The sequence below is a fragment of the Cydia amplana genome, chromosome 8, assembly GCF_948474715.1.
Source record: "Cydia amplana chromosome 8, ilCydAmpl1.1, whole genome shotgun sequence".
In the NCBI taxonomy this organism is placed as follows: Eukaryota; Metazoa; Arthropoda; class Insecta; order Lepidoptera; family Tortricidae; genus Cydia; species Cydia amplana.
The window spans coordinates 13,944,820-13,961,293 of NC_086076.1; the positions used below are offsets into that span (position 1 = coordinate 13,944,820).

At 39.4% G+C, this 16,474-nt stretch overlaps 2 protein-coding genes across 4 annotated transcripts in view; one reads left to right on the forward strand and one right to left on the reverse strand.

Annotated features, from left to right (window-relative positions):
* Positions 1 to 16,474, reverse strand: part of LOC134650263 (photoreceptor outer segment membrane glycoprotein 2-like) — a 104,687-nt gene that overhangs the window by 60,507 nt on the left and 27,706 nt on the right. The window lies entirely within an intron of this gene.
* LOC134650197 (pancreatic triacylglycerol lipase-like) overlaps positions 1 to 16,474 on the forward strand; it is a 57,201-nt gene that overhangs the window by 28,975 nt on the left and 11,752 nt on the right. Inside the window, exon 1 of one of the 3 annotated variants that reach the window (XM_063505124.1) lies at positions 15,415 to 15,485. The exons of 1 other annotated variant lie outside the window; for it this stretch is intronic. In XM_063505124.1, coding sequence (XP_063361194.1) covers positions 15,459 to 15,485 — 27 coding nt within the window. In that variant the 5' untranslated portion in view covers positions 15,415 to 15,458. Of the gene's footprint in view, positions 1 to 15,414; positions 15,486 to 16,474 lie in introns of those variants that run through there. One more of the 3 variants, XM_063505125.1, reaches the window with a different exon arrangement.

Below are 16,474 nucleotides of genomic sequence, written 5' to 3' on the forward strand. Positions count from 1 at the left end.
CGATTGCCACGAAACACATCACCCTCAAAGCGTCAGGAGCGGAATAGCATGTAAGATTGTAAGATCATGTGTTCATAAAATGTGTGACATAAATCTTGTTTGATACAAACTGTGTTCTTGCTAACCTAACTTTTCTTTTGTCTACAGGTAGCCACATAACTTCATACTCACATGCCATTGTTCCGAAGCTTTCATGTCATATGTACGTTCTCGTACCCGTATGGAAGTAACAGTGACCGCATTTCGCCGCCTTTAATAATGGGAAAGTACTTAACTAACTACATAGTTTAATACAAAACCCGTACCTTATGTGCTTTTCCATATGCATCGTTGACAATTGTAGAAAGCGTGTAAGCTCGCAAATAGGTAGGTATGTTTTTCTACAAGAATAATATACGTAATACAAACTACTACGAGTAGGTATGCAAAATACCTAATTGTAGTAAATAAGTATGTGACCTTTAAATCCCCAACGATTGACATCTTGGCTAGGCACCGTGATGTGTACGAAGCTGCTGCTGTCCTGGTGACGTTTCTTCAACCAGAAATGTCAATTTTGACACTGACAAATCATAATATTCATAATATCCATAACAAATCCAGATCAAACTCATAACTTGCCATTATAATCAGAATACGCCGCGCCGGCGCCGCCTTGTCTCATTTTATACAATATATTTAGCAGACTGCATTTTAGAAAATATTATTATGGTAAATATAAATGCTGTGCGTTGTTTATAACAATTAGTAACTTTTTAATTTCAACATCCGATATAATATTCGCATATGATTTACACACGCAATCCATAAGCAATCAGTATTGGTTGTGTTGCGATACTGACAAGTATTTAGCCATATATGTTACTGCAATCACTGACTGACCAAAAGCAAGCCAGATAGTCGATCGGACAATCCAGTATAGGAATGCTCTTAGATTACGCGTAATAGTAACAAATCACCAGGTCACCTTATGGTGGTTCAACTGAGAAATTGCAATCGCATAGTATAATATACGGCCTACTATCTAACATACATATCGAAGCTGCAAGAACAGAATTTTCCACACGTAACACCTGCAATCGAAACGTTGGCCGTATCGTATATTCATAAGTAAATATTATTTTAATGTCTCGTAATAGCTATACTTAATTATTTGTATCAAATAGTATCAATACAGGTCAATTTAATTTCTTTAAAAATTTCCTTTTTTATCCTTATTAACAATCCGAAAATACGATTTATATTTCTCGTATTATTCAGGGTCACGGCACATATTTAATACACTTTATAGCTGTATCAACGCACCGCCACCTATAAATATGTTGATAATTCAATTTATTTCTAAGCTTTATGTTGATATGCACTTTGCACTGTTGCAATATCAACGCACCCCCACTTACAAACGCAAGTTGTTATATGCACTTTGTTGCTATATGAACGCACCAGCCACCGTTCGTGCAGTTCGTGCAGCGAATGAAAGTGTTCGCGCGTTGAAGTCTATCGTTACCGTATTACGATAGGCGTTGCATTCGGAAACTATCATTTAAGCATTGCCTGATGATTAATAATTACTAATTATACATAATACTAATTTCATATGAATGATAGCGCGAAGCGGTCTCTAACATGCGTCCTAGCTATGCGCTGAATGGATATTGGATTGAAAAATTCTACCAAACCTCTCATATGGCTTGCACTCTTACCAGGCATTGTGGAAAATATAGCAGTCATAATTAGTTAGTCAACTAGTAGCTAAAACCTGAATTACCAGTAAATAATAATTCTTAGGTATATAAAAATGTTCTTGTTAAGAGTCCCCGCCAAGCTCGGCCGAATTTCACCTTCCCATACAAACGAAGTTTCGTTCTTATTTTAAAACTACGTGTTGGATTGTAATGAAACTTTGCACATACAATGACATGAGGTATAAATATCTAGGTCTGTAATTACTAATTAGTTTATATAGCTCCGGTTTATAAAACTAACGAAATAGAGCAAAAACAAGTTTTGTATGAAAAAATTAAATTCGCTGAATTTTTTTAACTATAAGATAAGATAAGATAATATTTTATTCATTTAAAACTTATACTAATTTGATTGATACGATGGTAATTATCCAATTTATGCTTAAATATTATTACATTCAAGGATTAAACTTAAAATAATACCGGACAAATGTGTATTTTCTGTCGCTAATGGAAATTTGATAACAATACCTAAACTAAGAAAACATTTACTTATACTATGTTATCTGAAGCTACATAAACTAATTACTACATAAACATACCTTATCCTATTGGAAGTACAGAGTTTCAGAGAAAACTAGCTACAGTAGCTACTTCTTTTAAAATGAGAGCATAACTACGTTTGTATGGAGAACCGAGTCAAAGTCAAAGTCAAAGTCAAAATATACTTTATTCATGTAGGCCTAGCAACAAGCACTTATGAATCGTAACATACTTATATATTATCTTAAGCTAATTATCAGAGCAATTTATTGATGTTATTATTCCATAATAATATTGGATTATTATACAAATCAAACTTAACACAAATCTAAGAATTTCACAAAAGGATCGTCAAACATGAAAAAAAATTGTATAAAAAATACTAGTCTAGAATGTTTCTAGAATAAAATCTAAATGTCAAATAAATAAATAAACACAAAAGAAGTACATACATAAAGAGTTTGCCGGGGACCCTTAATTAGGTGCACCAATATTGGGATAACTTCGAATGCGGTTAATTCAGTAACTGTAGCTACTGTAGCAACAGTACAGACCAGGGATGTTGCGGATGCCGATTTTTTGACATCCGCGGATGCGGATGCGGATTTTTAAAGGCTCACATCCGCGGATGCGGATGCGGATGCGGATGTCAAGATAGGTGTCGTATCTTAATTTAAACACCAATAATTAATTAATAGGGTTTATTTATTAATAAGACACAATATTCTAATTGTACAGGGACGCCATCATTGGCATAGACAAAACCATAGAGAGCCTAAACATAAGGGCGTTAGTTTTGAGTAAGTACCCAAGTTACCAATTGTTAAAAGATTTGATTTTCTGTACCTTTTGTTGAACTGTTTGAGTTCTGGTGGGAAGAGTGTGGTGTATGTACACCCCCTTATGTTTAGGCTCTCTATGGTTTTGTCTATGCCAATGATGGCGTCCGTGTACAATTACTGAATCAACTGATGATTCTGAAGATGTTTCTTCCGACATTCGTTCGTTTTATTTAGTAGCGTCACTATTAAATTGAAGACGGTTCGATCATATCATCCCATCCTCGTCGCCAATAGGTACATAAAAAACGTCAAATATTACATTTTAGTCATTTTTATTTCAAAAACCCGGCCAAGTGCGAGTCAGACTCGCGTTCCAAGGGTTCCGTACATTAAGTTCCACTCACGCTTGACTGCTAATTTCTAATAGGTTTTTTGGCTAATTACTAAATTACCTAGCAGTCTAGCACTTACGCCGGTGCTAAGACGTTCCTGTACCGAACTGTTCCACATCCGCATTAAATCCGCATCGATTTTATGCGGATGCGGATGCGGATGCGAATGTTGAAAATAATGCGGAAGTTCCGCGGCTGCGGATGCGGATGCGGATATTCGCAACATCCCTGGTACAGACAGTACAGTACGGCTACCACCAGTTTGGCACTGACATAAACGCTGTCGAGAAAGTAATTTACTTTCTATACATCTCGCTCGTACTCGCATATTAGTGCAAATAAATAGAAAGTAAATTACGTTCTCGATAGCGTAAATGACAGTTTTGACACTGTCAGTGACTCATGGTACGGGCTCTGAGCAAAACAAAACAGAAGCGTTTTGTGTCTGAGAAACACGCTCACGTGAAACATTGCCTATTTGAGTCCCTTGAAATATTATATGAACCCTCGAATAATATTCACATAACGTACTCATTAGATAACAACTAACGTATGATTACGCGATACTAAGATGACAAGATTATACATTACTCGGACTCAAGTTTACAATTACGTAACTGTCATAGCCTAGAGTCGTGCGTGAATATTGATTGCCCAATCACTTTGCATTTAACACGAGCCAGTCAAGGTCACGGGCTTATGATGAGTTCATTTTATTTTGTACATTTTATCAAGTACTACTGCTCTTGTTATTTATTATTTACTCTTCAATCTTCTTCTTCCTTATTCCCTCATTGCTGAGGATCGCAACCACATGTAATTTGTCTCCATTTTGTGCGGTCATAAGTCATAAGCCATGTGAACTGGGCTTTTTCTAAAATAAATATCGAAAACCCGATTCTTTCAAATCTGGACATTCTTGGGCTCATTCTACTCAAAATCGACAGCACTCTCCATCCTACCATTAAAAAAAGATGTCCCAAAATGTCCATTCCATTACGTCACGTTTTTAGTATGAGAAAATTTTTCACTTGTATGTAACGTGACGTAGTGGAATGTACAATTTTCATGCAAAATTTTGGGACAATTTTTTTTATCATCAGGAGGGCTATGATGCTTTGTCACCAAATCATTAATCATTTATTGCGTGATATGTGAAATACCTGATAAGTGATTAAATTTGGTAAAAAAGACGCGAGGATAAAGTACAAGTGACTAATGATAGCGTGACATGATTTGAGCTTTTGAAAAATCAATTTTAATCTCGATGACTTAAGGCCTATTTTAAAGAATAGATTACTTAATCACATTCCACCACTTATCTACTTTTGCCATTGACTGATAAAAATCATCCGTGGTTTGAGCTTTTCAAAAATCAATTCTAAACAAGTTTACTTAAAGCGTATTTTAATGAATGACATCCTATCACCACTTATCCACATGTGACGTTGATAGTTAAAAGTTATCCACGGTTAAAGCTTTTGAAGCTTTATTTCTAAGTACTTAGAGTTTATAGTCTTTGAAATAAGCTACATTATCGAATTAAGGTAGAACCGGCTGCAATACTTCATTAACGAAGGCTCATATTTGCTTGTAAATTCATACAAAATTTTAAGGACAGTAGACCTTATTAACCTCAAATACGGTGAATTTTATACGTCAAACCATGTGTCAAAATCAACTAAATTGTAGGCCCTCCCCAAACGTAGCCACCTATGTATGCATGTGGCCGTTGCTCTCCGCCTAATAGGTTGCCATGGGTATGCCAACCCCACCAATGCATCTACGGTTCCACTGTGGGGAGCAACGGCCACCATGTCTTGAGCTGCTGCCGTTGCGCTGGGAGGTTCCCACGGCACCATGTTCTTAATGACATCGTTAGGAGAGCCTTATTGTCAGAGTTACCTAATATCCCATGTATGCTTGAGCCGCCAGGCTTTAGCCGATCGGACGGCATAAGGTCTGACGACTAGACCCTGGTGCCGTGGGAAAGAGGTAAGTGCTTACTGTGGGACGCCACGTGCGTCAGTACTTTTACCGCCCCGCATCTTAGTCGTACAATGCGGTCGGCAGGAGCGGCTGCTGAGCATGCGGCGTCTCTTAAAAACCGGCCAAGTGCGAGTCGGACTAGCTCACGAAGGGTTCCGTACCATTAGGTACGCAAAAAACGGCAACAAAATCACGTTTGTTGTATGGGAGCTCCACTTAAATATTTATTTTATTTTGTTGTTAGTACTTATTATTTGTTGTTGGCAACAGAAATATATCATCTAAATAGACAGACAGACCGACGGACAGCGGAGTCTTAGTAATAGGGTCCCGTTTTTCCTGAAACCCTAAAAAGATAAATACTCGGCGCTGAGCGGGTATTTATTCGTCTCCCTCGGTGTCGAGACTTCGGGATGCTCCGGGAGCTGGGACCTCGCCTGTTTGAAAGTGGCCTTGACCCCCTCCGGATTTTTCCTGATGCAAAGACTGTCCATCGCAATCTAAGGCGGTCCTAGTTCCTTGCTACTCGTAAAGTCTGCAGCGATATTGATAGCCCACGCAGTGCAAGTGTTACTTGGTCAACCAGATCTTGACAGTAGAAAAAGGCGGCAAATTTGAAAAATGTAGGCGCGAAGGGATATCGTTCCATAGAAAATTTGAATTTCGCGCCTTTTTTTACTGACAAGATTTGGTTGACCAGCTATATTTACCCGTCATAAATTCATAGAAGTTTGACGTTTAAAATGACGCTTGCACTGCGTGGGCTATCAAAATCGCTGCAGACTTTTCTCGGTCTGACTCTATTAACTACTCTATACAGGGCGGTACAAACTACAAACCTCGATGTCCAACATTTTTTTTTTTATTTTATCACTACGTGGGCTACTACCAATATTTTTTTATATTAAGGCTAGATTTTAGGAAATAAAGTTGTGTATCAAAGAAGTAAAAAATAAAATTCGGCACCGAAGTCAGGCACCGAACGTCATCTCTAAGAATCTCCTAATAGCCCACGATATGAGGAAACTAAAAAAAAAATTGAACGTTGTGGTATAGACCATCCTGTATAGTTTGAGTGTTGGATTGCAACTAAATTAGTACGACGCTGTCATTTTCTATTACGCGATTACGTCCGATTTTACCCGAAAAACGAAGTGCATTCTTGTAAGTATAGTTGGTCAAACCAATTTGTCATTAAATAAGAACAATACAAACTATACTCATCCTTTTCTTTTGGGTGCTAGTACTAGTGTAAGACACAGATAGTATGTCTCTCTCTGTCTATATTTGAAATGAGACAGTGCTTTGACAAACGATATAACCTATTTGTATACTTGGTCAACCAGATCTTGACAGTAGAAAAAGGCGCCAAATTTGAAAAATGTAGGCGCGAAGGGATATCGTCCCATAGAAAATTTGAATTTCGCGCCTTTTTCTACTGACAAGGTTTGGTTGACCATCTATAGAAAAAAAATCAGCGATGTCAAATCGGCGACATGATAGATTTTCATTGTCAGTCAGGCTAAAAGTACAATGTAATATGTGTAATATTAATTTAAAAATTCATTGCGTAACCTATACCTATAGGAAGAAAACAAACAAATAAATTGCATTAAATATATGCAGAACATGAGAACTATGAGAGTATGGATCACTCCATACGCAGAAGTGATTGATGGCTGAACATATATTCTGAAATTCGGCAACGCTATGAAGAAAAAATCCTTGGACGCCTATTCTCCACAGGAGAGGAAATATTGTCTGAAAAAAAAACTGCAAGAGCTGATTTTATACGCAGATAAAAAAGACGTTAGAGTTTATGGAGACATGACAGAAGACGCGGTATGCTGAAGAATATGTTGTCACAAAAGGAGCGACAGTCCGTTTAAATGTAAATATGTTGGAATGACCTTCAACTGGTGTCAGCGAGCTTGCCGTGATACCTTCACGAGCTAATCACAGCGGCGTATGATAAAATCATGGTTCCTACCAGGGATGTTCCGGATGCCGATTTTTTGACATCCGCAGACGCGGATGCGGATATTTAGTCTCACATCCGCGGATGCGGATGCGGATGCGGATGTCAAGATTAGGTACTTAGAAAACGTCAAATATCACATTTTTAGTATTATTTCATTAAAAAAAAACGAAACGTTTAGAATTTGAGCAAGAATATAGGTGCGTTATATTTACTAAACAGTAACTTGGCCGACTTTTCTGGATCTAGACGATTTCGTTATAGGTAATGACGTAATTGCCTAGCACTTACGCCGCCGCTAAGACATTCCTGTACCGACTTGTTCGACATCCGCATCCGCATAAGCTCCGCATCGATTTTATGCGGATGCGGATGCAGATGCGGATGTTGAAAATAATGCGGAAGTTCCGCGGTTGCGGATGCGGATGCGGATGTTCGCAACATCCCTGGTTCCTACTGTGCGAAACATTTAGGGCGCGTGTACACGGTGCCGCCTCCGCGCCGCTGCCGCGCCGCCGCCGCACCTTCGCGCTGTTTACACGAGACGCGTAAAGCCCGCTGCCGCGCCGCCGCTGCGCCGTCGCTGCACCTTCGCGCTATGTACACGAGACAAGTATAGTCCGCCGCCGCGCCGCCGCCGCGGGTTTTACGCGTCTCGTGTACATAGCGCGAAGGTGCGGCGGCGGCGAGGGCGGCGGCGCGGAGGCAGCACCGTGTACGTACACGCGCCCTTATGTGTATGGAATCGAAGCTGTTTCCGGCCTAACTCCAATCTGTGGCTAAATGTTTTGGTGCTTGTAGTTTTTAAGTATTCTGAATTAAATACTCTGATTTAAACATAATTAGATTGTTTTTTATTATTATTAATCTCTCTATTTTCACTTTATTGCACGAAACATAGGACGTTTTGCCAAATGGTATTCTCTACCAGTCAGGCGTAAGGCAAACAGAGATTGGTGTTGGTATGTAGGATATAAAAGCGACCGTATGTCGAACAGGTAATCTGGTTGCTGGCATTACATACATCTTTCGTGCTGGTATTTTATACTGTTAAATCGTACCTATGCTAAAAAAGTTACGAACTCTAAATGTGACGTCCTCAGAAAGTGGCGTTCTCAGAAAGTGACGTCCTCAGTGCTACATTATATCTTTAATTAAGTACTTTAAGATGTGCCGGCAATCCGTCGCCATGTTGAGTTTGAGGTCGGCGTCTAGGTCGGCACACAAATAGAGTGCCAAAGTCTTTGAGCACTCTATATATGTGCCGAAACTCCTCGATGGGCATATCAAAAGGGTTCCATGTATCCCTTATGGCACGTCGTTGAATTTTTCTTTGTTGATGCTTTTCTTCCATGGCAGCAGCTGCCAAGAAGAAATGATATCTTTGCCATCCCTACAAATAATGTAATGATATTCTTATATGAATACAAATGGAGTTCAAACTTCAAATAGTATATATTATATTTGAATAAAAAAAACTAATCCGGCCAAGTGCGAGTCCAAAATTTTAGACCCAGTAATTTCGGAGATAAAGGTGGGGGGGAGGGGGTAATTTTTTGGCTATTTTCTTAAATAACTTCTAACCTATTTATTGTACTTTAAAAAAATCGCTGTTAGCCTAGCGGTAAGAGCGTGCGACTTGCAATCCAGAGGTCGCGGGTTCAAACCCCGGCTCGTACCAATGAGTTTTTCGGAACTTATGTACGAAATATCATTTGATATTTACCAGTCCCTTTTCGGAGAAGGAAAACATCGTGAGGAAACCGGACTAATCCCAATACGGGCCTAGTTTATCCTCTGGGTTGGAAGGTCAGATGGCAGTCGCTTTCGTAAAAACTAGTGCCCACGCCAGTTCCTGGGATTAGCTGCCAAGCTGCCCAGGCTCCCATGAGCAGTGGCAAAATTCCGGGACAACGCGAGGAAGCCATGTCCGTCTTTGGGTGAGGGGTCACTAATTTACATATGTGTACTAAATTTCAACTTAATTGGTCTAGTCGTTTCCGTGAAAATAGGCTGTGACAGACGGACAGACAGACGCACGAGTGAACCCTAAAAATTGTATTTTTCACCACTTCTATACCATGAGAGCACCTTATCGTGCCCAGTGAGCACCACGATAAATTAATCAAAGGCTAGCCGTCAAAAATCGACTATATGTCTAACTATCCAACAAACGTAGCCATTTACCGTCTATCGCTGTCAAAGTGGACAAAACGGTATGAATGTTATAAAAATGTATAAATCTAGACAAGTGACTTTTATATCATTTAACTTATCCACTTATCAACTAAGTTTAAGTTGGAAAAGTAGACAAGTGACATATTATCCAACGAGCATGTTATGCAGTTAATCGTTTAACGACTATCGCTGTCAAAAGTGGAAAAGACGACAAATCAATAAGAACTGGATAAAATGCCAGTTTTATCATCATTTATACAACTATATCATTTATACAGTCGACCATCATAGCCCTACAGGATTGAATATGCTAGTGATTCTGAGTTGAAAGAACCCAAAAACACCAGGATCTGGGAGAATCGGGTTTTCAATATTTATTTTAGAGAACGCCCAACTGCACGGTGCAGATGCAGACTGCCGCCAGCCGACCTCTTCATAGCGTTCCACCATCTCATACCTGCCCCACCTCACCCTATCACCGTCACAGCTGTTCAATATCACAGACATATTAAATATTCAATTTTAAATTTGAAATAAATTAACACGTAATATTTTCGGTATTTCACTTGCTAGCCGGTTAACATTGACACACTTCTTATTTTAATTCAAACATCCTTGCTCTTTACAAATATAAAACAACATCCCACTTCAATTTCTCAGCAATTAAAAACGCCTTGTTTACCTTTAAACCAGCAATTCTTGTAACAGCTCTAATGATTTCGATGAAATTTGCTATATGGGGGTTTTCGGGGGTGAAAAATCGATCTATTTAGCTAGGTCTTATCTCTGGGAAAACGCGCATTTTTGAAAAGTAGCGCACGTTTTGTTCTTAGATTTTAACTTTACTTTACTTTACTTTACGTTACAATCAGTAACTCTTTGGCGTAATGAAGGTACGGCTTACAGCGCTATCATCTCGTTTATCGGTCAAATGCAAAGAATTATCAGTAGTCATGACGTGTCGTGTCGTCCGAGCAAAATAAACTGACAAATTTTAATATATGTATCCCAATTTCGCCAGGCGAAACCTCCTTGAGCCAATATGAACGTGAAAATGAACACGACGCGTAAACTTGCTACACTACCGTAAAATGGGGTGAGTAGGGTTCGCGGGGAGAGTTGGGTTATGATTGGGGAGAGAAGGGATGAAAGGGGGGTTAAATGGGATTTTAAGGCTACTGCTACAAAAATAATGTATTCCAATTTAAAATGGAGCTATTGTAATACTCATAATAAAAAAAAATCTATCCAACAATCTTCCAAAATCACCTTTGTATGAAAACCCAACTCACCCCAAATACGAGGGACTACGGTGTGAGGTGGGTTTTCCTGTTTATCGTCAAAGTTATAAAATGGAACTACCCAAAATAAAATAAAAACTAAAATACAAACGTCCGGAACACTTATTATATACACCATTCAGTTTGCATATGTAAAAATAAAATGTTATCGAGGTTTGAATGTCAGTTTTGCACCTACTCACCCCATTTTACGGTACCCAGTTCCAGCGGTTCTAGAAAATTCTAATTGTTGTTTACACACAACCAATGTCTAGGAATCGCATGCAGGAATGAATAACACGAAACGCGGTCGTTTCTGGTTCGGTGGAGAATCATATATTATTTTAATCAGCGGCGCCGGTTACGGCGGGTATTTCCTGCTCAATGTGTACAGTACACGCATTTACAATAGGATGACGTAGGATCGCGTCAATGTGGATCTGTATTAGTGGAACAATGCTGGGGACTCACCAGCAGTTACTATGTATGTTTCGTGGTACCTAGAATGTTCGCGATCCCAGGATGCCGCCCTCAAACGGCATATTGTGGGACCAATAGCTTTTTCTATAGCGGAATGTAACGATACCGTAATTTTTTTCGTTATCTCTCGTAACTCCAGTGGCGTAGCTAGAGGATATGGCGCCCGGGGCCGGCACCAAATTTGCGCCCCCCCCCCCCCCATACGAAATGAACTAACGAAAGGGTTACTTTTTACTTATTAAAGTTTACTTTTGATTTAGACAAATAAGTGTTTTTTTAGTCCATCGGTGGCTAACAAGCTTACGACTCACCTGATGGTAAGCCGTCACCTCATCCTATGGACGTCTACACTCCAGGGGCGTTACATGCGCGTTGCCGACCATTTTAAAACTTATACACTTATTTTTTGGAGATCTCCTTAGACTTGAAGATTCAATATCGATTGTAAGTTTGGGATCGTAGACTATTCATAGCGCGCCTTTGGACTGATTGAAGGGACCAAGGTGGCATCTAAGTGCTCCTGCCCAAAGGTGACAGCAGTACTCATTATATGGGATCTGTCCATGGTCGTACGCAGCATTTTTTAAGGGGTGGGGCAGAAGTAGGGGAGGCTGGGGACGTTGTAACAGGGTACGGTTGAAACAGAGATTCTTGGCTTATGGTCAGAGACCAGGGTGGGACAACTGCCCCACCTTGCCCCACCGTGGGTACGCCTATGGATCTGTCTGCCCCAGAGTAAAGTATCGCCTCCCTTTATTGAGCACACAGCAGCCTACCCAGCAAGGTGGCTACGAAATTATTGGACGTCACTGATGGAGATGTCAACACCGGGGCTCCCGATGCGATACTCCCTGACATGGGAAGGGTTGTGCCACTTGTGCCTTGAAAATTAGGTTTTCTTAGCGGTAAACGCGCAAAATGGAGCCGTGGGATTGAATTGGACTAAATTCTCCCGATCCCACACCGAAACTCTGGATAGAATGCTTTCAATACCTGACACAGGTTTTTCACGGCATTCTAGTATCACAGAACGAGCGATGTTGGCACGGCATGTGTTATACAGATACAGGTTGGTCTAAACCTTGTCGTCCAAAATTTTTTTTTAGATTCCTCACGCTGTGGGCTATCAGAATATGTATGTTAGCCGACTTTTCGTAGTTTTCGAATTATGATTTTTATTTTTATTACTTTTAACTTTTGTTGAGAAATTCCGGGGTGAAGCAATTATTTATTTAAAAAAACTATTGAACTTTTTTGAATATTTCTTTTTGTAACATGATCCTTCACAAACGGCGCAGTTGCTAAAAAAATCAGCATCCTCACTTGGCTGAGTTGGGGAAAAAAGACAATCTTTTACGTTATTCAAGCATGTCAAGCTTAGATGTTGCCCTTACCTAAATAAATAAAACATACAAGCAATTTCAAGGACTTTTGGTTATTTTAGAAACTGCTAGACCCTATGTTTTTTTAAAAGGTCAAAAAAGTGATACTTAATAGTCATAATTTGTTAGAGTCGCTGGTCAAAGGAACTGAGGTGGAAAGCTTCCAAATTAGTAATTCATTACAAAAATCCTCTTATGTTATTTCTACTATTATTTTATGGGGTCACCTCCCCATCGCTATTTCATGTTATCAGTGCAAATACCACGAACAATTATTAGAAGGCATAAAAGCAACGCAAAGCTTCACCCCGGAATTTGTTAACAAAAGTTAAAAGTTAAACTGGAAAACTACGAAAAATCGGCTAACATACATGGGGTATATTCTGATAACCAACGACTAGGATTCTAAAGAAATTTTTTGAACGTCAAGGTTTGGACCAACCCCTAAGTCGCGAAAAAAAAATTTGACTGTTTCCTACATTTTGGCTGGTCCATTTTCTATGGGAGGTCTTTTGCCCATTTTGGCGCCCCCCCTTGGACGGCGCCCGGGGCACGTGCCCCCCTTCAGCCCCCCCCCCCCCCTAGTTACGCCACTGCGTAACTCTTATTATAGCCGGTTATTTGAGAGACATCTAAAATAACGTGCTCTAGTCTAACACATAAACTATTTATGTGAGTAAATATTTCATCAATAAAGTGGTTTTCAATTGCATAATTTGTTCAGTAGGTAGACTAGATAGTATAATAAATTCGGTTTCATATGCAAAATATGTGCAACTTGACAAGCGACCTAGATATTCAGGTGCAGTTTAAAGTATTACAACCGGAGTTTTTATAGACTAATAATTAACCGTATAGGTCTTAAATATACAATCAACTGTCAATAAAGGGGCCCACTCAGTCCGCCGGCAATATCGGCCCGTCACCTTTTGCGTTTAACTGACAGGCCGATATCGTCCGGCGGACTGGGGGCCTACCGCGAATCACGTTTGACGTGTTGCCTCTCTGTCGCACTTGTGAATTCGTACGTAAGTGTGACAGGGAGGCAACACGTCGAACGTGGTTCGCGGTAGGCCCTCTGATCATCAGTGGGCCCCTTAAGACAGGGCCCGATCCCGATAACATCCCCATAGTGATGGAGATTTGTCTGTAAACCTGTTCCCAAAATTTGATACCGATTACCGAACGACAGGAGCTTAATTTCTGTAACAAATATTGACACACCATAGTCTTACGGGCCCATCGCTAAAGCACAGTTATTAACCTTGCATCATCTAGGATCCAGTAATATATTAAGAATAAGAATAAGAATTCGTTTATTCATGGCAAAATAAACTACATTTAATACAAACGTATTACAAAAAGTATATTTTAAACAGAAATTATAGTTTACCACGAAATGGTCTCGCCTCAGCATAATGCTAACCCGAAAGTCAGCGCTGGTCTTCCGGCGAGACCATTTGTGGGCCACGAACGCAACCGTACAACACGACCCTATAAGTAAATGAACGCGAACGCGTCCATTTTGCGCTCTACACAAATAAGAACAGAAAGTACTACTTAATGACGGTTCCGGGCCATATTTTTAGGGCTTTAAAACGGCTGATGAACGGCAACCCCGCGCGTTACCTGTTTAAACGCTCAGTATAATTGGGTAACATTGCTCGGTTTCCTCATTCCTTTAAGGATGACTCACGTCAGACCGGGGCGTGTCCGGGCCGGAGCTTCCGGAGCTTCGTTTTCTATGGAAAGTATCACGTGATCATCTGTCATAGAAAAGTAAGCGCCGGAAGCTCCGCCCCGGACACGGCCCGGTCTAACGTGAGTCATCCTTTAAAAGACCGGAAACAATCATGCACATCACTTACAATCTTATAATAAAGTAGAATAAAAAATGTACTATATGTATAGCTGATGAATAAATATAGCAATTACAAATGTGCATAATACTATATATTATAGAAATTGGTATCATAAATTGCATTTCCGAAATAGGCCCAACGTAACATTCGTAACTCAATAAACGCGTGAATGAATTAGTATATAACCCTTCCGTACTCATTTGCGTGCGTGATGGAACCTAATTGATTAATAAAAATTCGTCTGATTGATTTCCACGTCGTTAATTTTCTATGTAACGAAGTTATATGGATGAAGAATTATGCTATGCGAACCAATGTAAGAGTGATCTCGCATAATCATGCGTGTTTGTTACCGATTTCAAGTTCATGTTAATTACTTTATATGTATTATAATAATGTAATGCATTTTCTAGTTGCCGCCTTGCGCGAGGTCCTAGGAACACCGAAGTACTCTTCCGCAACCTTACTTACTTACCCTTAATATGAAAAGTTCAAATTCAGTGAAAAATGTATGTAAATTTATAATACCTATATATAAACGTAGCTCCAATAAACAGAGGCTCTTAACCAACAATGCGTATGAATATAGATAACAGCAATTTGCAGTTTGAAACGTTATGTCGAGTCTAAACTAAACCGTCGTATCATGGGGTAATTGCACACGTAGACCGTTTGTCAGCACTAAGTACTTATTACTGTTCTGACCCATCAATTGCCTTACATAAAGACTCGGTCTTCTGTTATGTCAGCTGGTTAAGGCATCCATTGCATCACAACTGTACTTCCGCGCGAAGCGTTTGTTTTTTTTATTTTTGCTAATTCACATTTTTCGATTTGCGTGTTATCTTGTACCTAACGCAATCTTGATCGATCGTTATCGTAAATACTTATTACGAGAGAAAGGCTGATGAATTATGTTATTTTAATCTCCCAGGTCAGAGTCGTTCGTAATTTATTTATTATGTCAGTGGTTTAAAATGAGAATATTCACATATTTCTTGCAAATAAAATAAATTATGGCCCAGAACAAGTTCTATGCTGTGTGTATTTCAGTACAATGAAACGATTAGTAGGTATCAACACCGTTATCGTTACTTGTAACCTTCATTAAATAAAGAAAATGCTACCCAACCTTGCTGTTTAGGAATAATATTTCATCGTCAATTAATATTATTAACTAGTACAAATTAAAAGGTCACCGATCCGTGACGCGACTCACGATGCTCTTTCGTAACAGACTACAATTTATGCAGACCAAATCGCTGTCAGTGTCGCCTTGACCGAAGATGATAACATTTCATAACATCTATTTACATCTCTAGGATAAATAAATTATTCCATTTAATTACCTTCATTATATTAAAACGGATAGGGATATCGTAGCCTTAAGGATGACTCATGATGATGAGCTTCCGGAGCTTCGTTTTCTGTGGAAAGCATCACTTGATCACCTACATGTCATTGTCATAGAAAACTAAGCGCCGGAAGCTCCGGCCCGGACACGGCCCGGTCTTACGTGAGTTATCCTTTATCGGCCAGAATTATTTTGAAAAATAAAACAGCCATCTGACATATGTAGGTAATATCTACTTACTCACTCTTGAAGAGAAAATGTAATGTCCTAGTAAGTAACTATACTTATTTGTAAGTGTATCCAGTGGTGTATCCACATATTTATAGCGCTTCCGAGGACACCGTTTTTAATCAGAAAGGCGACGCATTCGAATCTAATTGTTATTAAACGCCGATTAAAATAATAATAATGTCATTTGGTGAAAGCTAGCCTAACGCAAGTACGTATTAAACTATTTACGTACACACAATAACCATTATGTTTCACAGATTGTAAACATTGGATGTGTGTGAATTCTTTTTACTAAGGGTACGACATCAGAGAGCTTGGTAAAGAAAACGCCATTGTGC